Source organism: Perca fluviatilis, chromosome 18, assembly GCF_010015445.1.
Source record: "Perca fluviatilis chromosome 18, GENO_Pfluv_1.0, whole genome shotgun sequence".
In the NCBI taxonomy this organism is placed as follows: Eukaryota; Metazoa; Chordata; class Actinopteri; order Perciformes; family Percidae; genus Perca; species Perca fluviatilis.
In genome coordinates, this window is record NC_053129.1 from 31,325,707 (window position 1) to 31,350,546 (window position 24,840).

General features: G+C 41.4%; 1 protein-coding gene across 1 annotated transcript; it reads right to left on the reverse strand.

Annotated features, from left to right (window-relative positions):
• Positions 1-8,695: 8,695 nt before the first annotated feature.
• On the reverse strand, positions 8,696-24,779 carry e2f6 (E2F transcription factor 6). Its single transcript, XM_039782637.1, has 9 exons — positions 24,513-24,779; positions 21,151-21,468; positions 20,562-20,602; positions 17,924-17,979; positions 17,540-17,726; positions 16,048-16,203; positions 14,733-14,847; positions 10,383-10,530; positions 8,696-9,360 (listed from the first exon to the last, which is right to left on the reverse strand). Exons 1-9 carry the CDS (start codon positions 24,630-24,632, stop codon positions 9,335-9,337), a joined length of 1,167 nt encoding a protein of 388 aa, XP_039638571.1. The 5' UTR covers positions 24,633-24,779; the 3' UTR covers positions 8,696-9,334.
• Between the last annotated feature and the right edge of the window lie 61 nt (positions 24,780-24,840).

The following is a 24,840-nucleotide window of genomic DNA, read 5'->3' on the forward strand; positions in this document are numbered from 1 at the left end:
GTCTATCCCAGAGGTAGAAGTTCAGATATTTGAATATTGCATTACATGTCATTTAGCTGACTCTTTTATCCAAAGCGACTGACAGTTGCTACATATGTCAGAGGTCACACGCCTCTGGAGAGCGAAGAACCCAGATCTCCCACACCAAAGGCATGTGTCATATCCACTGCGCCATCACCACCCACTGTGAATATACACCCTACTGAAAGGCAAGACAAGGCAGCTTTATTTGTATAGCACATTTCAGCAACAAGGTTCAAAGTGCTATACATAAAAAATATTAAAGAGCAGTTAAAAACAATTAAAAATATAAAAACGGATAAAATACGAGAATAAAAGTTACAGTGTGAAAAAAAAAATTATAATTTAACCCTTGTGTTGTCTTAGATTTTCTAGGTCAAAATTTTAACTTTTTTTTTCCAACGGTGGACACTTTTGTCACTTTTATCCAAATATTTCTTTTGTCACTTTTTGGCGATATTCATCTCGTCGACCAAGCAACTTTTTGTTTTTCTAGGTCAAAATTTAAAAAAAATTCCCAACTGTTTGGGCATCTTTTCGACATTTTTGTCAATTCTTTCAATGTTCTTTTATAAAAAAAAATCTTCAAATGCTATAAAATTGAACAAAACGCCCAAGTTCAAGTAGTGAACTGATCATTTATTTTACTTGTGAAGAGTACGGAACCATCCACGTTATTTTTTTTTTTATTTGGTTGAAAGAAAACCAAAATTTCTGATATAGAAACTTTTTGAAAATGGGTCACATTTGACCCGAAGACAACAGGAGGGTTAAAGAAAGGCAGCATCTAAAAGAAAGGTCTTCCGCCTTGATTTAAAAGAACTGAGAGTTGCGGCGAACCTGCAGTTTTCTGGGAGTTTGTTCCAGATATGTGGAGCATAGAAACTGAACGCTGCGTCCCCCTGTTTAGTTCTGACTCTGGGGACAGAAAGCAGGGCTGACCCAGACGACCTGAGAGGTCTGGGTGGGTCATAGTGCACCAGCAGATCAGAAAACTATTTTGGCCCTGAACCGTTTAATGTTTTATAAACAGAAGTCATTAGAAATCTATCCTTTGAGGGACAGGAAGCCAGTGCAAAGACTTCAGAACTGGGGTGATGTCACCCACTTTCTTGGTCTTAGTGACCAACAAAAGTGGGAAAGATGAACACCATTGGGAAGTTTAGTTGCAAGACAAATGAGTCAAAAAACTACTTTAAAGTTATGGTTCGGAGTAATTCACCCTAGGGTCCTTTGCACCATGACCTCGAGCCAAACACCCCCCCAGAAGGTTTTTTCACCTGGGTCGAACATTGGGAGAGTTAGCGTAGAGTAGCGTTAGCCGCTGAATAGCTTAGCGCAGGGCTAATGGATCCACGTTTGTATCTCGTAAATGACCCCACTAATAATGCCCGAAATGATACCAAACGTCTACAAGTAGTACAAATAGGTTATGCTCTCATAAAATGATGGATTGGAAAGTTTGTAAGTACACCAGAAGTTTATGTAAATAACACTTGCCTGCTCTCTTCTGCTCTCTGCTGTTGTTGTTGCTGCTGTGAGACGAGTGCTTAGGGCCGTCTACAAATTACAACACCGAAAAGAGATGCAACAAAAATATTTATTAATTTAACTTATTTTTTTAAGTAATTGCTGTAATATAACTAGCAGGAGACAAGTAATAATTGAGGTAAGTTTGGAGACATTACCTTTATTTAATCATTGAATTAATAAATATTTTTGTTGTATCTCTTTTCGGTTGTATGGTAATGGCGACCTAGCGCACTGCTCTAACTGCAGTAGTAGCAGCAACAGCAACAGAGAGCAGAAGAGAGCAGGCAAGTGTTCATAAACTTCTGGTGTCTAAAACTTTCAATCCATATTTACGCGGCATCCTATTTGTACTGCTTGTAACGTTTATTTAGTGGGGTAACTACGATACACTAGTCCCTTAGTTCCATCAGCTGCTACTCTAGCGACCACTACCAATGTTAGACCCAGGTGAAAAAGCTTCTGGGGAGGTGACGGTGAAGGATCATGCGTGCAAAGGTCAAGAATAAATTACTCCGAACCATCACTTTAAGTAATCAATTCTTTCAGGAAGACTTCCAAACTTCATCCATCTCTCTCGCTCTCTCTTCCTAAAACTGATCAGCTGTTTCGAGGCGTGCACTTTTCAGTTAAACCAACCACAATCTGCCATGAATTTCACGAGCCGATCGCAGCATGCCATCCCTGCTTTGATTCTGTTCTTCTCTCTGCTGCTGTCAGTTGTCATTTCCAGCAAAACGTGCAACCCTCCACCTCCAGTCATCGTCACCCAATGCACCCTGGGTCCTCCTCCGGCAGTCCGCTCCCGTCGGCTCCTTCGGTCTCATCTTCGGGCTCCTTCACCGCCACCACCAGTGTCTGGACTCCATCAGGGGGTTATGCCTTGGCTTCTCTACCCCTTTTAAAATAGTTTTTCATAACAATGGATCTCTCCAAAGACTGTACATTTCATATTATGCATATATACAAATACACCTTTGCATATTTGCAACAAAGTCTCTCCTGATTGAAATATTCAATTTAGATTGGCAGTGGTTGCAGTTGTCAGCGCATCTATCTTTTCCTGATGAAATGAACCTACTGTACCAATGAGTAGGTCGTATAGAATTGGGACACAGCTTAGAGATTCACTCCTTTTTTGTCCGGTCTGACTCGTGCACTGAGGATCTACAAGTGTGCAGGAAATGATTTGTACTTCCTAAAAAGGACATTAGTTGGTGGGATTTAAGCCTTTATAAGGTTACACCAGAGATAGGGGAGAAAAAAAACAACCAAAAAAAACATAAGCCCAAACATCAACTGGAGTTACATAAACATGCAGTTAATGTTTTTATCCCGTGTGATACAATGTGGGACATCAGTGGGAGGTTTAGAAAAGATTAATGATCACTTTTGATTGATGATATTTAAATTGATGACACTTAAAAACTGAAAATCAAAAATAACACCAACATGTGTATTTAGATTCCTCTGCGGGCTCGTCATGGGAGGAAAAAGAGGAGAAATTATAAAATAATAATTTTCATCCAACAACACGAGGGAGCAGATGACGACTCTGCATCCCTGACTGGAGAGGTAACTGGGAGAACAGAGAGGATGGTGGCATTAATAATCTGTGTGACGCACAAGGTGGACTCCTTTCTCTCTGTGTGTGTGTGTGTGTGTGTGTGTGTGTGTGTGTGTGTGTGTGTGTGTGTGTGTGTTTTATAGTCCTGATTGGCGTCACCGGCTCCGAACAACCCACTGCTGTTTCAGAAAGTCACGCTGCGATGCAACATGTTATCCATCAGCATGCGTCATGGCCCATACCCAACTGCACACCGAGCTGTCACACTGTGTGTGTGTGTGTGTGTGTGTGTGTGTGTGTGTGTGTGTGTGTGTGTGTGTGTGTGTGTGTGTGTGTGTGGCAGCTAATTCACATTGTGAATAAATGCCATCTTCTATCTACTGTGCTGCAAACACGAGATTTCCACCCACACAAATTAGTTTTTAATACACATCAGGACTCATTCTACTTATTGTAATTCTCTTCTTGTCCTGATGTTTAAATAGAGATTTAACTGACTTTGCTGGCTTTAATTTTCTTTCCTTGCCCACTTACTGTTTATTCCAGAACAGTAGTCGTGTTTCCATTCATGTATTTTCATGCACATTTTGAAGTATGGCATTAGAAAAAATGTATGGAAACGGCAAAATTCGATCAAACTTCCCCAATTGCGCGAAAAAGCTTTTTACGCTAGCTTGAGTTTTATTCATTTATTTATTATAAGGATCCCCATGTTTTTTTGCCTTTGTCGAAAAACAGTTGATGCGCTAAATGGGACATGGAAACGCTTTCGCCCAATAGTTCGGAGGTAGCGAACGTTGATGCATGGGTTCCATTTGTACTCTGAAGTCGTAATTAAAATGATAATGTATAATGTAATTAAAAATAAAAACGCCCCCTGAAGTCGGATTTCCGACTCGGAAAGACTGACAACCTCCCAGTCCCCCAAGCAAAGCTGAATTTAAAATCCAACATGGCTGCTCCATGCCTCAACAGCAATGAACGCTGTAGTAACCTACAGTTAATAAGCACTTCTGTCTCAATTGCGTCTGCTCAACAATACAGCCTAATGCGTTGTTTACAACTGGTATTGCTAACAATTGACCCTTCGCTAAGCCACGCCCGAAAACCGCCACAGGCCAATCGTGGCTTAGCAACCGTAACTAGGCCGTAACTCTGTCAAGCTTTCGAGCGAGGGAAACATACCGAAGCGTTGTACGTATGGATTGTGCAAATCCGATAACCCGGTATCCTAAAAGTTTGGATAGGGTGGTGGAATTTTTTTTTCCTTCCCGAAACCTAAAACCCAAGGGGAGAAATGCCGGGCGTGGATCAAGCAGTGGGGGGGGGGCCCCATTCACAGCTAAATGTCCACAAGATTAACAAAAACACCTAGCTAGCTGTGTTTGCTCCAAGGCTAGAACACGCTAATGTTAGCTAGCTAGCTAACTCAGCACAGCATTGCTTGGAAATAATGGCGGTTCTTTGTTCATAATGCATATATTTGAACGTAAAATAAGATGATTAAAGGCTCACTGACCGCTAAAAAGATAAGCAGGAGAATGTTATCACTCCAAAGTGGTCAGGCTAATGTCTTGTGTTTATTCCACAAGACTTATGGATAAACTGTTTGATTTATAATTATTAGATTATTTTCAAATTTAACTTACCCTGCTGTGCATGAACACAGCTGTTGTCCTCAATTTGTGTGTTTCCCATTTGAATGGTCAGCGTATGACCATTCAATCTATCTGTAAAGTGTCTTGAGATAACTCTGGTTATGATTTGATACTATAAATAAAATGTAATTGAATTTTGCGCATGCGCCCGCGTTTTGGTTGTCTGCATGCCATCATAAATTGACTTTTTATCCAGTTTTAAGCTACAATTTCACCATACACCTTTTGACCTTTTTAATTTTAGTTTTTCACTGTATAATTATCTGGATCAGAGAAGCTGAGCAAATGTTAGCGGCAGCTCGGCCTGCAGCCTCTCCAGGACGTCCTGTTTCCACAAACACTAACTTTTACCCAGAAACTGCTTTATTCAGTTTCTTTACCGGTTTTAATCGTTGGGTCCGTTTGTTTTGGAGACGAGGAGACCCCCTGCGGATAATAAAAAAATAAAAACCTCCTGAACACTGAGGGAACCCTAACTGGAAGAAGCTTACTGTAATATAAAGACAACAACTCCCATGATCCTACGCTACTTCACGGCGTCACCGAACTCTGTCTTTTGTTATCGTTTATTTAGATTGAGAGACCCCTAGAGGCAGAAATAGAGAGGAAACTAAATAGCAATCTAATAAAATATATATCCCATCATGAAATATTTAACAGAAAGTAAAATAAAATAAAAATATATGCATATAGTCTCCTCCTTTTTCATCAAAGTTTCCGCGTGAAGAAAAAGTTCTATAAAAGTCGGGCTGCTTGTGCCAAGCCAGTAGTAAGTACGTAACATCCGTCTCCATGTTACATGCAGATCTGTTCCTTTCCCTGAACTGATGCCAGAAATGTTGAAGCCAAGTGTGTCTCAACATGTTTTCAGTGTGTTTTTTTTGGGAGCTTCAAAGCGACACTGCAGGAACTCCCAGAGTCGCCAAAGCCCATAAAAACCAAGTGAAAACACTCTAAAACTGCTGCAAGGAGCAATTTACAAAGGGGTGTTTTTCTGGTTTTGGTGCAATTATGACTTAAAAAAATACACGAGGGGGAAAAAGGTTTAGTTGTGCTCGAACATACATGCTTGGTGGTGTTATTTTAACTCTTTCATGAAGCACTTTATGTGGTTAGTTGATGGGGCTTACTGGAAACCCTTTGGCAGGACAGAGTCCCTCAGTGGGAAAGGATTCTACACTGTGACATTTTGGTCCATTTGTCAGCTAGAGTTAAGCCCTTCCTTAACAGGCAGGATCCAGAAAAGGCGATTCATGCTTTTATTAGTTCACGGTTGGATTACTGTAATGCTCTTTTATGTTGGTCTGAATCAGACCTCCGTCTCAAGACTTCAACTTTTTAACAAAAACATCTAGACGTGCACACATCACTCCCGTTCTCTACATTGGCTCCCTGTGCATTTCAGAATAAATTTTAAGATTGGTACTGGTTTTAGAAGTCCAAAGGTCTAGGTATAAATGGGGGTGTTCAGACTTTTGCAGTTGCTGCCCCGAGACTCTGGAACAAGTTACCCCCTGATATTCGCACTATTACAGATTACTTATTTTTAGAGCCAAACTCAAAACCTATTTGTTTAGAACGGCTTTTAATACGTAGTAGTGGTGTGACAATTTCCCTCTCCTCCTCCTGATTCTAAGTAACCTTTTTCTGATTTTACTGTTTTCTATGTTTTTATCGTATGATATGTTTTATTCTTGGTTCTAGCATTTTGGATACCTGCTGGTTGCTGTAAAGTGCTATATAAATAAATGCTGATTAATTGATGTTGATCTAAAAGAGTACCCCAGCAATTCACTGCTATTATTTTTTTTAAGTTTTAAATATGGCCTAAGCTGCAAAACTGCTGGATCCTACACTCGCCAAAACTCGCTCCCCAGTCTGCAACAGCTACGCTTTAAATTTGTGGTCTGAGATAATTAGGGTGATATATGTCACCTGCCTATTTATTAGTAGTCCAACCCCTAGGCCAGTTTTTTCCTTTGACCACCTTCTCTCTTTCCTGTTGGTTTCTTGGGATGTCGGAGGTCTGGCAGCTGAGGCAGTCCCCGTCAATGAGCTTCTCTGGATCAGAGCATCGTCTACACATCCTAAAATATAAGACGGCTCAAAGTGCTCTGTGGCTCGCTGTGACAGTTTAATAGATGGAAGAGAGACTCCGAGAGGATTCCGCCACAGTTTGAGTGCAGGGTGTCTGCTTGAGGTCTGGATGTTGTGGTGGGACTTATGGGAAGAAGTATCTGAGCACACACACACACACACACACACACACACACGCACACACACACACAGCCTCACAGCCATAATGTTCCTGCAGTGCAAGACAATTAAGCATCATTGCCTCGATTTCCATCTGTTGCATATTTGTGGGAGGAAAACAGCCTCTTCCTCATGTATATTTGTGAGAGACGGACACCTATACAGAGTATATGTCTGTCAGACGAGGTAAATCCAGTCAGTACATCAAATAACTAACACTGCTCCTTTTGTTTCACATTTCCTTAAGGTTGTCAGTCTTCTACCTTTTTAAAATCAGGAATCATGTTGAGAGATGAGTGTCTCCTCTTTTAGGAGATGCAGTAATGCAGTCTGTCCACTGGGTGGTGTTCTTTTCACATTCAAAAAACATTGTTTTTAATTGTTGCATTTAGAAACCCACTCAGCAGTTGGATGGCAAGCTTTTTAGTAACTAATAGTAAACAGTTCTGTCAGATGGTTCAGTGTGAAGTAATATGATTTACTCCAAGACAGGGAGGGATGATCTTCACCAATGAACAGTCACAGATGTAAAACTTCTTTCACTTGCTTTTAGAGTTTTGAAAAAAATATAATATTTGTCCTTAAATGACTCATTGAAGCAAAATTAAAATTTTTGAAACATTTAAAATCACTTACAGGCTGCCTAGTTTTAGTGACTGACCTTGTGCGGGAGGCAGACTCTGCAACAGAGATGATGGTTCTGGTACCTCAACAATAGTCACCTGTATTAATCAAACCATGTTTTTCCAAATCTGTCACTCAGTTCTGAAAATTTGAGGGAGTACACTGAAAATATCAAAACTGACCAGCAGTCGTCTTATCAACTTAAAGTGGAAAAGACAGATGTCTTTTGGCAGGTTAAGCCACAAAAAGGTCAAAGGTCAGATGTCAAAAATAATTCTATTTTAATAATAATAATTCCCTACTATCTGGATAATTCATGTTTTACTCAAGGGTAGTCTATCTGGCTATCAGCAGACCTAGCTCGATCTTTTAAGACTGAACATGAGTCTGGGGAGTCTGCTCTGTATTCTCTACTGCACAACGGGCATAGCTCAAATGACTCTGTACGCAATTGGATAGTCCTTCAACCAATCAGACCAACGTGACGTAGCAGCGACCGCAGAGAGCATCAACCCGCCCAATAGCGCGCCGGGTGGATAAGCCAGTTTGGGATTGGTCCCCGCAGATTTGTAACGGAAGCAGGATAGAAGAACGTACAGGTTTCCCGCCTGAGCTGCAGGGAGGAATCAGATCACCGGCAGATCGGGCTGGGGTTACCCAGTCTAGGGTACCTCCGCAGTGTGAAGGGTTCCAGATGATCTCTGTACACACTGGGGGGCTAAACCAGTCCAAATAGTCCATTCGCCCCTCCAAGGATTCAAACAGGCCACCTTTGGGCCCCTGGTTAGCACACCTGGTAGAGCAGGCGCCCATATATAGAGGCTTATTCCTCGACGCAGCAGCCACAGGTTTCACTCCGACCTGCGGCCCTTTGCTGCATGCCATTCCCCCCCCTCTCTCTCCCCTTTCATGTCTAAGCTGTTCCATCCAAATAAAGGCTTAAAAATGCCCAAAAAGTAATCTTAAAATACAAATAAAAAAATAAAAAAATCAGGCAACCTTAGATGCTGCAGGTTGACAAAAATAATCTGAATTTCAGTTTCATATGAGTACATTTTTTTATTGATTACAGCATCTTTGAGGTGTTTTCACCATTAGAACGTTAAACAAAGACAAGTCAAAGACAAACATATAAACAAAGTAAATTATTATACAGCAGAAACAGGACATGTACAGTAATGTATAAAACAAAGCCTCAGTACGGTACAGAGGCACAGCTGTGCATCTACAAATGAGATCATTCACTCCTCTCGTACAAAAATAAAACTGCAATCCTCCCGCTCAAAACGTCGTCATCCTCCTCATTGTTACATGATTTCCTTCTTCTGGGTTCAATAAAAAAAAAAAAAACGTTTAAAAAAGTTTGCATCGGTGAAAAGTAAATTGGGTCCATAATGGTTTCCATAATGTTGATTCCAATGTCAAAACATGTTTGTTTGCCCCTGATCGGTTTGGATTTGATGATTTTTGGTGCAAGTTTTTAGCCGATATAAACATATACCAGCTGATTTATTTAAATATTGTACCGCAGTCAGTTGAAATCTAAAGTTCCAGCTTGAACTGTATTTCCCTCCGACCCTCCTGGAGACGATCTATCGGTATTTAGGCTTCTGCAGGTTTTCCAGGCTGGTGTGTGAACTGTGAGGACCGCTGGCGCCTCCTGGTGGCCAGCTGGTGGCTATGCGCTCTGCAGACTCAAGGACTCTGCAACAACAGCAGCACCACCACAATGAAATCAAACAAACAATATCAAACGCTGATCAGCACACCACAGTTATATTGGTGTCGGTATCGGCCAATAAGAAACAAGAAATTGCAGAGCACAAAATCTAAAAAAGTAGGGCTGGGTTCAAATAATGGAATCTTTGATCAAGTGATCTGATATCTATTAATAAAATCCCAAAAGCCTTTTTAATAACTATCGTGTCAGTCCTCTTAAGTAAGAAGTACCTTTTTGGCGATCAACTCAATGTAAACGTTAACCTGGTGCATGATAACAAATATTTGAGGGTTGCTCCTTGCTTGTACACTTTACATCCGAGCTAAACTGGTATTGTAACTAAAATGTCCCTAACTTAACTAACCCCCGTTGGCGATACCAAGCCGTAGCAAAAGAAAATATTTGAGGTCATTTAGAGACATGGTTTGTTAAAATGTTAATTGTTAATTTTAAAGTGGAGGAAGTCACTGCGCCTGGCAGAGAAATGGCTATAAATGCACATCCACATAAGTCGTATGAAGTCGTTTTAAGAGGAGGATTTAACCTTCCTGTTGTCCTCGGGTCAAATGTAACACGTTTACAAAAACTGTCTATATCAGAACTATGACAAAAGAACGTTGGAAAAATCGACAAAAACTCAGGAGAAAAAAACAAAAGTGACCAAAAAAACCATAAGCAAAGATGACAAAAACTTGTTTAAAAAAACATCAGAAAAAGCAACAAAACTTTGACAAAAATGGAAAATATTGACAAAAAAAACTAAGGAAAAAGTGACAAAAACAATTAAAAAAAAACCCACAAAAATTGACAAAAAAAATCAAAGTGTGGAAAAAGAACAAAATTTAGAAATTTCGACCCAGAAAAAGCCAAAGTTGCATGGTCGAGGGGAAGACAACACACGGGTTAAATTGTCTTGAGGGGAAACTATATCTGCCTGTCTGTCTGAACATCAACCTGAGTCAGCGTCAGTCTGTGAACACCCTGTCTCACTTAGTCCTGCTGTTACCTGTGTGCAGCGTGGCCGTCTTAATCCGGCTTTCCTCCAGCGTTAAGAAGCAGCTGCTCTTCTCCACAGCCGCGCCTCCTGTCCCGATATCACAGGTCATCACCGTGATGGGACCCTTCCCCCCCTTCAGATGGATCTGGATGTTGTCCTGCGTACACACGTACACACGTACACACACACACACACACACAGCTTTTAGTCTGTCTACCTGCTGAATGTATCAGCTACAGGAGAAACATCTATGTAATATTACCTGTAATATCTCCAATGTCTTTATTCTAATCTCACAAATAAATCCTCAAAGTATTTCATCATTACTGTAAAGTAATTTTTGTCCATTAGGGCTGCACAATATGAGGAAAATATGCGATTATGCGAATATCGCCATAGCGATTTTACTTGCGATAAATTAACATGTTAAAATGCACTTAGTTCTTAGTCTGCTAAAATGCAACAAATTGCTTGTTGAATTTAAAAACAAGTAAAAGGAAATCATTTCTAACATTCTTTTATTGAACATTGAATTGACAATAACAGGCACCACTAAAAAAAGGCAGTTACACTTTAAAGTGCAGATTTCTGATATTTTCTTTCAACTAACAAAAAATCCCGTCGTGTCTATTGCGATATGTCGCAACCTTTTGCGATATGTATATCACGCCAGCTGATATCGCGATGACGATTAAATTTTTTTTTTAAAAAGCGATATTGTGCAGCTTTATGGCGTTTTTCCATTACATGGTACCTGCTCGACTCGCCTCTACTCGCTGTGCATCCATTTTCCATTGCAGATTTTAGTATCGCCTCAGCGTGGCTGGTCGTCATAGCGACTGCCGTGGGCGTGGCTTTGTAGCTTGCTTTTCCCATTGACATATCCCCGCATATCCCCGACTCATTTCCTGGTTCTCCGTCTCCGTAAACAACATGATATTAAAGAGATAGTTAACGTTTACTGCTCCAGATTTTCCACCGTGGTCACATATATATGACTCTAGAGTCGCTACTCGCTTTGTTTCTCTCACATATATATGACTCTAGAGTCGCTACTCGCTTTGTTTCTCTCACATATATGACTCTAGAGTCGCTACTCGCTTTGTTTCTCTCACATATATATGACTCTAGAGTCGCTACTCGCTTTGTTTCTCTCACATATATATGACTCTAGAGTCTACTCGCTTTGTTTCTCTCACATATATATGACTCTAGAGTCGCTACTCGCTTTGTTTCTCTCACATATATATGACTCTAGAGTCGCTACTCGCTTTGTTTCTCTCACATATATGACTCTAGAGTCGCTACTCGCTTTGTTTCTCTCACATATATATGACTCTAGAGTCTACTCGCTTTGTTTCTCTCACATATATATGACTCTAGAGTCGCGCTACGCTTTGTTTCTCTCACATATATATGACTCTAGAGTCGCTACTGCGTTTGTTTCTCTCACATATATATGACTCTAGAGTCGCTACTCCTTTGTTTCTCTCACATATATATGACTCTAGAGTCGCTACTCGCTTTGTTTCTCTCACATATATATGACTCTAGAGTCGCTACTCGCTTTGTTTCTCTCACATATATATGACTCTAGAGTCGCTACTCGTTTTGTTTCTCACATATATATGACTCTAGAGTCGCTACTCGCTTTGTTTCTCTCACATATATATGACTCTAGAGTCGCTACTCGCTTTGTTTCTCACATATATATGACTCTAGAGTCGCTACTCGTTTTGTTTCTCACATATATATGACTCTAGAGTCGCTACTCGCTTTGTTTCTCTCACATATATATGACTCTAGAGTCGCTACTCGTTTTGTTTCTCACATATATTACTCTAGAGTCGCTACTCGCTTTGTTTCTCTCACATATATATGACTAGAGTCGCTACTCGTTTTGTTTCTCTCACATATATATGACTCTAGAGTCGCTACTCGTTTTGTTTCTCTCACATATATATGACTCTAGAGTCGCTACTCTTTGTTTCTCTCACATATATATGACTCTAGAGTCGCTATCGTTTTGTTTCTCTCACATATATATGACTCTAGAGTCGCTACCCCTTTGTTTCTCCACATATATATGACTCTAGGGTTGCTACGCTTTGTTTCTCACACATATATATGACTCTAGAGTCGCTGCACGGCTTGTTTCTCTCACATATATATGACTCTAGAGTTGCTGCCGTTTTGTTTCTCACATATATATGACTCTAGAGTCGCTACTCGCTTTGTTTCTCTCACATATATATGACTCTAGAGTCGCTACTGTTTTGTTTCTCTCACATATATATGACTCTAGAGTGCTCTTTCGTTTGTTTCTCTCACATATATATGACTCTAGATTCGCTACTCGCTTTGTTTCTCTCACATATATATGACTCTAGAGTTGCTACTGGCTTTGTTTCTCTCACATATATATGACTCTAGAGTTGCTACTGTTTTGTTTCTCTCACATATATATGACTCTAGAGTCGCTACTCGTTTGTTTCTCTCACATATATATGACTCTAGAGTCGCTACTCGCTTGTTTCTCTCACATATATATGACTCTAGAGTCACTACTGCGTTTTGTTTCTCTCACATATATATGACTCTAGACTCTAGAGTCGCTACGCTTTGTTTCTCTCACACATATTATGACTCTAGAGTCCGCTACTGGCTTTGTTTCTCACATATATATGACTCTAGAGTCGCTACTCGTTTTGTTTCTCTCACATATATATGACTCTAGAGTCTCTACTCGTTTTGTTTCTCTCACATATATATGACTCTAGAGTCGCTACTCGCTTTGTTTCTCTCACATATATATGACTCTAGAGTCGCTACTCGCTTTGTTTCTCTCACATATATATGACTCTAGAGTCTACTCGCTTTGTTTCTCTCACATATATATGACTCTAGAGTCGCTACTCGTTTTGTTTCTCTCACATATATATGACTCTAGACTCTAGAGTCGCTACTCGCTTTGTTTCTCTCACATATATATGACTCTAGAGTCGCTACTCGCTTTGTTTCTCTCACATATATATGACTCTAGAGTCGCTACTCGCTTTGTTTCTCTCACATATATATGACTCTAGAGTCGCTACTCGTTTTGTTTCTCTCACATATATATGACTCTAGAGTCGCTACTCGCTTTGTTTCTCTCACATATATATGACTCTAGAGTCGCTACTCGCTTTGTTTCTCTCACATATATATATGACTCTAGAGTCGCTACTCGCTTTGTTTCTCTCACATATATATGACTCTAGAGTCGCTACTCGCTTTGTTTCTCTCACATATATATGACTCTAGAGTCGCTACTCGCTTTGTTTCTCTCACATATATATGACTCTAGAGTCTACTCGCTTTGTTTCTCTCAAATATATATGACTCTAGAGTCGCTACTCGCTTTGTTTCTCTCACATATATATGACTCTAGAGTCGCTACTCGCTTTGTTTCTCTCACATATATATGACTCTAGAGTCGCTACTCGCTTTGTTTCTCTCACATATATATGACTCTAGAGTCGCTACTCGTTTTGTTTCTCACATATATATGACTCTAGAGTCGCTACTCGTTTTGTTTCTCTCACATATATATGACTCTAGAGTCGCTACTCGTTTTGTTTCTCTCACATATATATGACTCTAGAGTCGCTACTCGCTTTGTTTCTCTCACATATATATGACTCTAGAGTCGCTACTCGTTTTGTTTCTCACATATATATGACTCTAGAGTCGCTACTCGCTTTGTTTCTCTCACATATATATGACTCTAGAGTCGCTACTCGCTTTGTTTCTCTCACATATATATGACTCTAGAGTCGCTACTCGCTGCGGAGATAATCGCCGTCACTCTCTCACTTCTCCATCGCTCACTAGCTCCCCACACACACACACATACGGCGACTCGACACACACACATCACACATGCACACACTAGCGCACAAGTAGAACCATCAGGCCACTTGTATGCTACGGAGAAAGCTCTGCGTGGAGCCTCCGGCAGCAAAAAAACACCGCTGGCTAAACTATTTAAAAATGCTGTCTCTCGCTAGCAACGCAGCGATCAGTGACGATTCTTTCCGACCAATCAGCAGCCTGCAGGTTTTCACGTCACCTTCTCGGCTCGCTTGGAACATCGACTGAGGAGGTACTAAAAAAAAGTACCTGTTAGCAGGTACCAGGTACTTTTTTTCGTAATGGAAAACCAAAAACGGCGAGTCGAGCAGGTACCATGTAATGGAATAGCACCATTACTGTCTATCTACAAAATAAAGAAATCCTAAATGGAATCGGTTGCAGTTTTGAAAATATTGAAACCCAGTTCTGGGATGAAGCCCCTCTCTCCGTCTCTGGTGGTTTTACCTCTTTGGGCGGAGGAACCTCCAGCTTGGTTTCCTCGGGAGCTTTGACCACGAGCACCGTCTGCTCCTGGAAGGCTGCGAGCCGCCGGACGTCCTCGTGGGTCACGTAGGCCGACGTGCAGGAAAGGTTAAAGAAAAACCGGCTTCCATTTTATTTTTTAATGCACATTTACACAACTGTTTTATTCACACCCACACCAGAGAGCGGTGTTTAGTTTGACAGTTTCTAACACACCTGTTTCTACTTCAGTGGTCCTGTCTGTCTTGGTGCATAATGCGACATCAATTAAACACAGTATCTAATATTGTTGGGCAACGGGAAGAATGCATTGGGAACTGAGGACAGAACAACTGTTATTTTAACCTGCAATAACCAAAACAAGCTGTAGACACTAGGGCTGAGGGAAATATCTAATTGAGATTATTTTGACTGATATTGCGATATGATTCACGATATTGGAGGGAATTAGCATTTTTTGTATCAATATTCTCATTTTCACTGAAACATATGAGATTGAAGTGTGATTTTTGCGAGGATCTGTACCAAACAAAGATGTTTTCTGTAGGATACTATTTGTAGGCCGGGACGTCTCTGCAGCACCACAATACTATTTTAGAACGATTTGACACATATTTTGCCTTTAACAAATACTGCGCCCCCACCCCCCCCGTTTTGGATATTATAAAATTGCGATTAATTCTGCAGCCCTAGTAAACACAACACTGACTTATCGGCAAACTTGTTAGCAATACACAGAGTATTTACGGAGCAATCAGCGTTCATTCAAAGCCATGTTTCCTTCAACATGGTGAATGTAAGTCCCATATTCTCTCTTTAAGCTCGGTTTTTGGTCTGCAGTTTGGGGTCCAGAACCTCTGGGATTTGGGTCGTTAAGTTGGAAATCTATTCTAAAAGACAGGACGGAGGGTTTCGGTTTCCTTGTCTGCCTTGGTGCATAATGTGGCATAAATAGAAGTATGCACTGGGACCTTATTTAAACCTGCAATAACTGATGTTTGGGGGCCAATTTGGGGCGCAAAGCAAGCAGTAACTAAACCTGAATACCAACTTCATATACCGGCAAACAATTATAAACAGTTGTCCGTTATACTTCAAGCAATAAGCAGCGACTTAGCGTTCATTTGTTTTTTTTTTTATGTGAATGTAGGGGTTCAGGTTAGAAGAAGCTCTGGGATTCGGGCTCTTACGCTCCTGAAGCAGTAAAGAGCTCATAAATGATGAATGGAAAAAAATCTATTCTAAAAGACAGGAGGGACTACCGCTCCTCTGAGCCAATTCTGGTGTGAAAGGATATGCAGCATTTTCCAAGTCGTCGGTCATGTCGAAGAGCTGCTGGGCGCAGCTTTTGATGAAGGTGTCCAGCGTGTCCTCCACCAGCTTCAGGTTGTCCAGCTCCCTCTGGACCCTCTGCTGGCTCAGCCACAGAAAGCTGGAGATGTGACAGCTTCCTCTGCACAGACGACAGGCAGAGAGCAGGATTGTTGCAAAGCATACGGGCAACAAAGACTGTATAAACCCACAGATATTCCAAATTTTTAAAATGGAAAGAGGAAAATCCTCAATTTGAGCAGCTGAAATCAGCAAATGCTCAGCATTTCATGCTTGATAAATGACTTGAATTGCTGACTCGTTTCATTTTCATTCATTTTCTGACGATCGACTAATCGATTTATTGACTGTGTTGGTGTGTATGTCAGCCGATAGTTACCAAGAAATGACTGAAATGCCAAATATATAGGCTCATGTTAAAAACGAATAACACCAAATATATTTTTTAATCAGACCTTACTCGAATATCTGCTTCAGTATCAGTCAGGCTCTAATGCTAATTATGCATGTTTGTTTTAAAAGGAACACGCCGACTTATTTGGACTTTGTCTTATTGAGCGTATCCCCCAGAGTTAGATAAGTCCATACCTACCCTTCTCATCTCAGTGCGTGTCGTAACTCTGTCTGACGCACCCACCGCTAGCCTAGTTTAGCACAGATCCTGGAGGTAACCGGCTCCATCTAGCCTAGCTTAGCACAGATCCTGGAGGTAACAGGCTCCATCTAGCCTAGCTTAGCACAGATCCTGGAGGTAACCAGCTCCATCTAGCCTAGCTTAGCACAGATCCTGGAGGTAACAGGCTCCATCTAGCCTAGCTTAGCACAGATCCTGGAGGTAACCGGCTCCATCTAGCCTACTGCTCCCAATAAGTGACAAATGAACGCCAACATGTTCTTGTTTACATGTTGTGATTTGTATGGTCACAGCGTGTACAAATAACAAGGTCACATGACACAGAGCCATCTTCTAACCGTATACATACTGGGGACTATATTCTCAGAAAGGCGAAGCACTGCTACTTCTGCTACTTGGGCGGAGTGATTTGCTCGCAGCACCTGAGAAGCCCCGTGGTGAGGAGTGAGAGTTCGCCTGGAGTTGTGCGAGCAAATCACTCCGCCCAAGTAGCAGAAGTTGGTGCTAATTCGTCACTTATTGGGAGCAGTAGGCTAGATGGAGCTGGTTACCTCCAGGATCTGTGCTAAGCTAGGCTAGCGGTGGGGGCGTCAGACAGAGTTAGGGTATGTATGAAGTTATCTAACTCTGGGGGATACGGTGAATAAGACAAAGTCCCAATAAGTCGGCGTGTTCCTTTAACATGGAGCAATGGGGACCATTACAGAACTAAAGAGTACAAATGAGCTCCAAAAGCACCGAAAATGTAAAAGCAAACATGCACAGTGAATAATCCAACATGAAGACATCCTCTCGCATCCTATCTGTTCATCGGTTCGCTCACATCCACTTGACTTTGTTGGTCGACTGCTTCTCGATCAGGTTGATGCCTTCCAGGACGTTGGTGATGTCGTAGACTCGCCGCCTGCGGGTCTGCAGGCTCGTGGTCACCTGCCGGAGGTCGATGGAGCCGCCCGGCGCCGCCAGCAACAGCTCCAGGAAACGCTGCGTCAGCATCCCCAGGGACACGTCTGAATGCAACCCCACAGCCAGAGTTAGAGACAGAAAGAGACACATTTCCATCTTGCTAAGGCTTTATACGGTTTGCTCATATCTATGTCGATTAAAGAACTTGCTATCCATCAAGCTATTTGGGTTTCGTACAAACCGTTGTTACTGCGAAACTCCTTAAAAAGAATTGATTTGTTTAAATGAGAGAAGCACCCACCCTGCCTGGTGACTCTCTTGGTCTGGATCCTCTCTTTCTTCTGATGCGGGCTGACGCTGGAAAGAAAGAGATCCAAAATTTCTTGTTGTCATTTCTGCCAACATGAGCACTTCAGTGTGCCACTATAAACATCTCATCCCAGATGGGCATTACAGAAGAGAAATAGATAAGTACAATTTAAAAAATAAATAAAAATCAACTGAAACAAAATTTCATTTTAACTGAGAGTGAGAGCAGAAATGAACCAGCTGTGTGTAACATGTAAAGGCTCATTTATGCCCCCGTTACATACCAAAATAGATACGTCCAGTTCCAAACGATGTAATCGGCACTGCCCACAGTGGCGATTTTTGACCCTTTTTTTTTATCTCAGCCTAGAGCCTGGCAATATATCGATATCATATCGATATCGTGATATGAGACTAGATATCGTCTTAGATTTTGTATATAGTAATATGGCATAGATGTTGTCTTTTCCTGGTTTTAAAGGCTGCATTACAGTAAAGTGATGTACTTTTCTGAACTTACCAGACTGTTCTATTTGCCTTTACCCACTTAGTCATTATATAAACATTACTGATGATTATTTATCTTTTTTCATATCATATATTGTGTAAATATTTTGTGAAAGGAAACACTACAATAACGTTGCGGTATCGATAGAGGTATTTGGTCAAAAATATCGTATATTTGATTTTCTCCGTATCGCCCAGCCCTATCTCAGCCCCCCTAAATATTAAAATATTTTTTAATTTGATTTTAGAGTTTGCGAACTTGTCTGTTTGTGACAGAGGGCAAAAAAATGACAGCTTCACACATACCTGCAAACTCAGAAGGTCTGAAAAAGGTGACACTAACGTCTGTTTTCGGAGCATCGGAGAGAAGCGCAGGCATTTAAGCGGCACCTAAATAAGGCACCGATAACCGCGTTGCTATTCGGTCCGGTAGATAACGGTCACGTGGATGACATTTTCTCGTCTGTGGAACTCCCTGCCTTTAGAGATTAGAACAGCCCTCAACCTTGCTATCTTCAAGTCGTTGGTAAAAACCTATTTACTCTCATTAGCGTATTGATTTCCTCTTTAGGGTGGTCCTTCTTTTGTATACTTGAGTCAGTGTTTTAAGGTTGCTCTTAGCTTTGTTGTTTTTATTCCGTGTTTTTGCTTTGTCTTGCTGGTTTTATGTTTTTACATGCTTGCTCTGTAAAGCACTTTGGTCTGTCTAGCGGCTGTTTAAATGTGCTATATAAATAAATGAACTTGAACATTTTCCCATTCAAAACGGCGATTTTCACCGAAAAGCAACTAGTTTTCAGGTATGTTTAATATCCTGTGTCTGCTGCCAATTCTAGGCACCTGTAACCCAGTCAAAGTTTTATTTTTTATTTATTTGTATACCTCATTATCATTTGATTTGATTCTTCTAGTCCATAAAAAGGGATTTTCGCAGTATTTTGAGATGTTCAATAGTTATAATAATAAACATATTCATTGTTATCCAGTGAAATTACTGATTTAGGGAGGGGTTACACTTTTGCAAGGGACAATATCTGTGTCACATTCTCATTAGGGGCTGAGCCCCCCTAAAGGTCTGATCCTAGAATCGCCCCTGACTGCCCACATACTGATGTGTCCTGTACGTTGCCGTGGATGTTGAGCAACATCAGGGGCGTAGCACAAAATTCTGGGCCCTGTAGAGAGGCATGTTCTATGGGCCCCTCCCCGCATCCACAGCTATTCATTCTAGCATCTTTTCGGGCCCTGGGTACTCTGTCCCCTTTCTCCCCCCCAGTCCGACGTCCCTGAGCAATATATACCCACAACAACAACAAAACGGTCTTGCACGGACCTTCACTTTTCCTTTGCTACTGTCAAACTCACATTTAATTCCTGTTCAATCCCCCCCCCAGCTGTAATAACCGCTTGTCGCTGTGCTCGGGCAAAATAAGTACAGATGTTTGAAATGTCTAACTTGCCTAGCAGCACCAGTTTGTAACTTCTGGCTACACTGCCCCCTTGATTTCCGGTAGTACTGCTCTGTTTTGTCCGCGTCTGTAAGCTTTTAGAAAACGTGCACAAATACGGATATAACGAACACAGAGTACAGACAGAAGGCTCCGTCAGTATCCAACGATAAAGTAGATTACCTTTTGGATCTACTTGTGAACTATGAACCGCAGAGGTCTCTTAGATCATCAGGGACAGGTCTGCTTGCCATCCCCAGAATCGGAACAAAAAAAGGGGGAAGCAGCGTTCAGTTTCTATGCACCACGTATCTGGAACAAACTTCCGGTAAACTGTAGATCAGCACCCACGCTCAGCTCTTTTAAATCAAGGCTGAAGACCTTTCTTTTCGATACTGCCTTTGTTTAATTATTTGCACTGCACTGTATTGTGAATTTTATTCTTTTATTTTCCTGTATTTAATCTGTTTTTTATTAATTGTTTTTAATTTGGTATGAACTGCTTTTAATTTTGTATTAAGTTGTATTAATTTTTAACTCTGTTTTAATGTCTTATGTAAAGCACATTGAATTGCACCACTGCTGAAATGTGCTATACAAATAAAATTGTCTTGACTGGCCTTAATGTTGAGCATAAATGAGCCTTAAGCGAAAAAAAAAAAAAAAAAAAGTTACCCAGTGGTCTTGGCCCCTGAAGTCTTGTTGGCACCTGGATCCTGAAATTCAGAAAGTGAAAACAGCAGGTTACATTTAATACGCTGACTGGCTAGTAGTCCTTACCTAGCTACTGCGCATGTGTGACTCCCAACAAAGACGGAACAGAAGTGAGATGTCTCACTCTGTAGCTAAAACAGAGAGCTCAACACACAGGGTGAAAAGAGGAGCTGCAGCAATGTGCAGTACAACAAAAATGTTTTTTGAAAATGAAACTATGTAAACCTATTCTGATACAACCTCTAAATACAATTATGAACCTGAAAATGAGCATAATATGAGCACTTAAAACAATTTTTGGGAGTTGCTTAAGTCTACTGTTGGTGGATATTTCGATAAATCAAAAGAAAACAACTTTTTACTCAACTACAAAATCAATAAATATTCAATAAAATAGTCCAGAGTTACTGAGAGAAGAATCACGATGGGTATTTATCTGGCTCAGGACAGGAATGTTGAATGGGACCTACTTTATGGTATAAATGAATATACAAAAAGGTGTTCAATTTCACACATAGAAAAATATAATGACAGATTAACAGTCTCCGACCTGATGTGGTGGATCCACTGCAGGAGGTTCTGGCGCTGGAGGCTCCACGTGAGCAGGAGCATCAGCCCCTTCATCATCATCATCATCATCATCATCGCAGCCGCCACCGTTGGTCCACTGGTCCTCCTCCTCAGACGACTCGGCTCCCCAGGGGCTGATCAGGCCCATGGGCCCGTCCAGGTAGGGAGGCATGATGGGAATGGCATCGCTGTTGACCCCGTTGTTGGAGATGTCCTCCGGCAGGAAGTGGTCTTCACAGATTAAATGCTGCTCCGTCGAGTCCTGCTTGTTAGTCTCCCTCAGCGCTGCCAGCCACACCTGAACAAAGACATCAGTCTTACCGTCGGCCCACTGTTCATTTTTTTTTTTTACATATTAAAACACATATGTACAACAAATATGTTTGACATTAAAGTGCCCATATTATGAAAAAAAACTTTTTCTAGGATTTGGGGTGTTCTTTTGTGTTTCTGGTGCTTCCACACACATACAAACTTTGGAAAAAAATATCCATCCATGCTGTTTTGAGTGAGATACGGTTTCTGAATGTGTCCTGCCTTCAGTCTCCTGGTGAGCTGTTCAACATCTGCACGGCTTTCTACGACACAAGCCGAAACGAGCTGGCTAACTGCAACCGGCTAACATTAGCATGCTAGCTCGTTCTCAATAGCAAAGCACTGCTACAACACACACAAGTTCACCATAATCTACAAAAGAACTACTTACATGTGCGTCCTCGTTTAGAAGTCTCCCAGCTAATCCTGCCTTGTAACTGACCGAAAATGGGAGAAACAGCCTCTCTTTTACTGTCTCTAGAGCTAGCTAGCTGACATGCTCTACATCTGAGCTACTGAGCATGTGCGAGTGCAATCAAAGATAGTACAGAAGAAGAAAAGAGATCTCACTCTGTAGCTAAAACAGAAACCAGGTGAAAAGAGGATCTGGAGCAGTGAGAGAGAGCTGTGCAGTACTACAAAAATATGGTGTTTTTTGAAAATTAAACCATGTAAACCTATTCTGGTACAACCTTAAAATACAATTATGAACCTGAAAATGAGCATAATATGGGCGCTTTAAAGGCATACTTTTGCAACTTTTCCAGCTCCGGTCCCCCCTACAGGTTGTCTCATTGGAACTGCAGCTCGCAAGCTGGAAAAGTTGCATACTATGCCTTTAAGAAACAAATGGGTTGTATGTTTTTGTGCAAAAGTTCAGGGTATATGTGCGTTTAAAGGGGTGGTTCAGAATTTTGGACATAGGACCTTATTTCCAAGTTAGCCAGTGTGTTATTTATCAGTGGAGACCGTTTTTAACACTTTTCATCCAGTCCTTCCAGTTGCAGAGTTGGCTGGTGCTAGGCTAGCACAAGTCAACAGTATCTGCTAGCCTGCCACTAAAAACAGTCTTACCCGCTCCACAGTACACCCGAGGCAAATAAATTACAACGCCAAACTATCGATGTTAATGTCTGTGTTGATAGAATAATGTTAGAAATAAAACTAACCTTGCCTCGCATTGCAATAGTTCTACTTTGTTCCCTGTAGTTGGTAGCATAGGCTACAGCAGCGGCGGAGTGATATTACCTAGGCTACCGAGGAAGCCGGTTTCAATGACAATCACACGCGTTTATTTATTTACTCATTGCTACAGAAGCAGAGCACATTGCACGAACGTTATCTCCACTAACGTTGTCAGTCTCAATCTATCAGTAGCAGCTAGGCTAACGTTATGAAAAGGGGCTAGCTTTATTATCTAGAGTAGCCTACCAAAAGTTATTACCGGTCCATCAGTAGCTGTTGGTGCATCTGAAAAGACGAATGGGACTGCATCCGTTGTCAGTGACTTGTGCTCTCTTATATAGCGTTTTATTTTTATTTTTTTTAAGTCGTCTGGTCTGAAATGATCACTACACATTCGCCACTTGAGTAGAGTCTCGGCCGGTGTCTTGATGTCCAAGCCAGCAGAAAGAAGCCACAGTCGGTTCCTTTCTGGATCTCGCAATGGAAATTTGTGGAAACTTTGTGGTGCCCTACCTGTTTGATTTATTTTTACATTTTCTAAATGCGCACTGAAACACCATGTTGCCTAGCTAGTCCTTAGTTTCCAATCCAATGCTTCAACACCACTGCACTAGGCTACTACTACTACTAGGTGTCCCGACTGGGGACTAGTGATGTGCGGATCGATACTGAAGTATCGATATTTACGATCCCAACGTCTCCTGCTCTAGTATCGATTCTCATATAAAAAGATCGATATTTAAACTCAGTAATTTGGAGTGAGTGTTTATGTTATCATAAGTAACTTGTCGTCACCAGAAAAGTCTAATTATATCCGGTCAGGGAAAGGAACTACTTCTCCTTCCACCAGTCAATTGTGTGTGCACTGCGGCTCTGTGACTGTTCAAGAGTTACCCAGAATCCCAGCATTCTTACAACAAGCTAACAGAAAGCAGTTTGTTCAAATAGAAAATACTAGTGAAACATGAAGTAAGCTATCCTAATGAAATAAATGCAACAATGAGTAGCTTTCCCGAGATCAGTGCTAAGAGTGTATTGAGAGAGGCTGCATATAGCCCATAGTTAAAACTAATAGAATTTAGAGGGATCTTTTTCGTCCGCCTGGACATCATGCTGTACAACAACTCCTAGTCATGGCAGGGCGGACAATAGACAAAAGAACAATTTCTACCTCCATCTGTACTTTTTACTTCCATCTACACTCCATTTGCACTGCTTACTGTGACTACTGTGTTATAAGTTAATTTGATTTTTAATATAGGTTTAATCTATGTATGTTTCATATGCTACTGGATACTTGAATTTCCCTCTAGATAAAAAGTATTGGTATTGGTATCGGCAATACCAGCCTGGGTATTACTTGGTATCGGATCGAATAGGAATTAAGTGGTATCGCACATCACTACTGGGGACCACCTAGTCGACACCGTTGTTTACTTTTCGGCGCAGTGCTACTAACCGGAGCAAAGTAAAATTCCGCCGCTGCTGAGAAACTAGTCCCTCAAAATGTAACGCGATCACTGATGCAAGGACAGTTGTATTTCTAAAATTATTATATCAACACAGACATTAACATCGATAGTTTGGCGTTGTAATTTACTTGCCTCGGGTGTACTGTGGAGCGGGTAAGACTGTTTTTAGTGGCATGCTAGCATATACAGTTGACTTGCGCTAGCCTAGCACCAGCGAACTCTGCAACTAGAAGGACTGAAACGTTAAAAACGGTCTCCGCTGATAAATAACACACTGGCTAACTTGGAAATGAGGTCCTATGTCCAAAATTCCGAACCACCCCTTTAAACCACCGTATCGTAGCTTTAGGTTACGTAACGGTAACGTTACCTTGACCCGTGCTGGGTCTTTGGGGAAGTTGAAGAACCTCTTCGGTTTTCGGTGGAAGACCCCCCGGTTGACGTTCACCGCCTCGCGGTTCGGACACCCAGAGACAACACACTTCACCATGGTAACCGTCACTCCTCCACCCACACCGAACCAACCGGTGCTAACGGCACATCCGAGCCGTGTTGGTTTTTATAACGGTTAAACAACCGCGTTTGTCCGGTTTGTTTATGTCGCGTTTCGCTGTTGTTGTCAGACCGGAAAAGACGTCTTTTTGAACCGGAAATACAACAATGGAGCCAAATAAAGCAGAGCGCGCCAATTTAGCTCC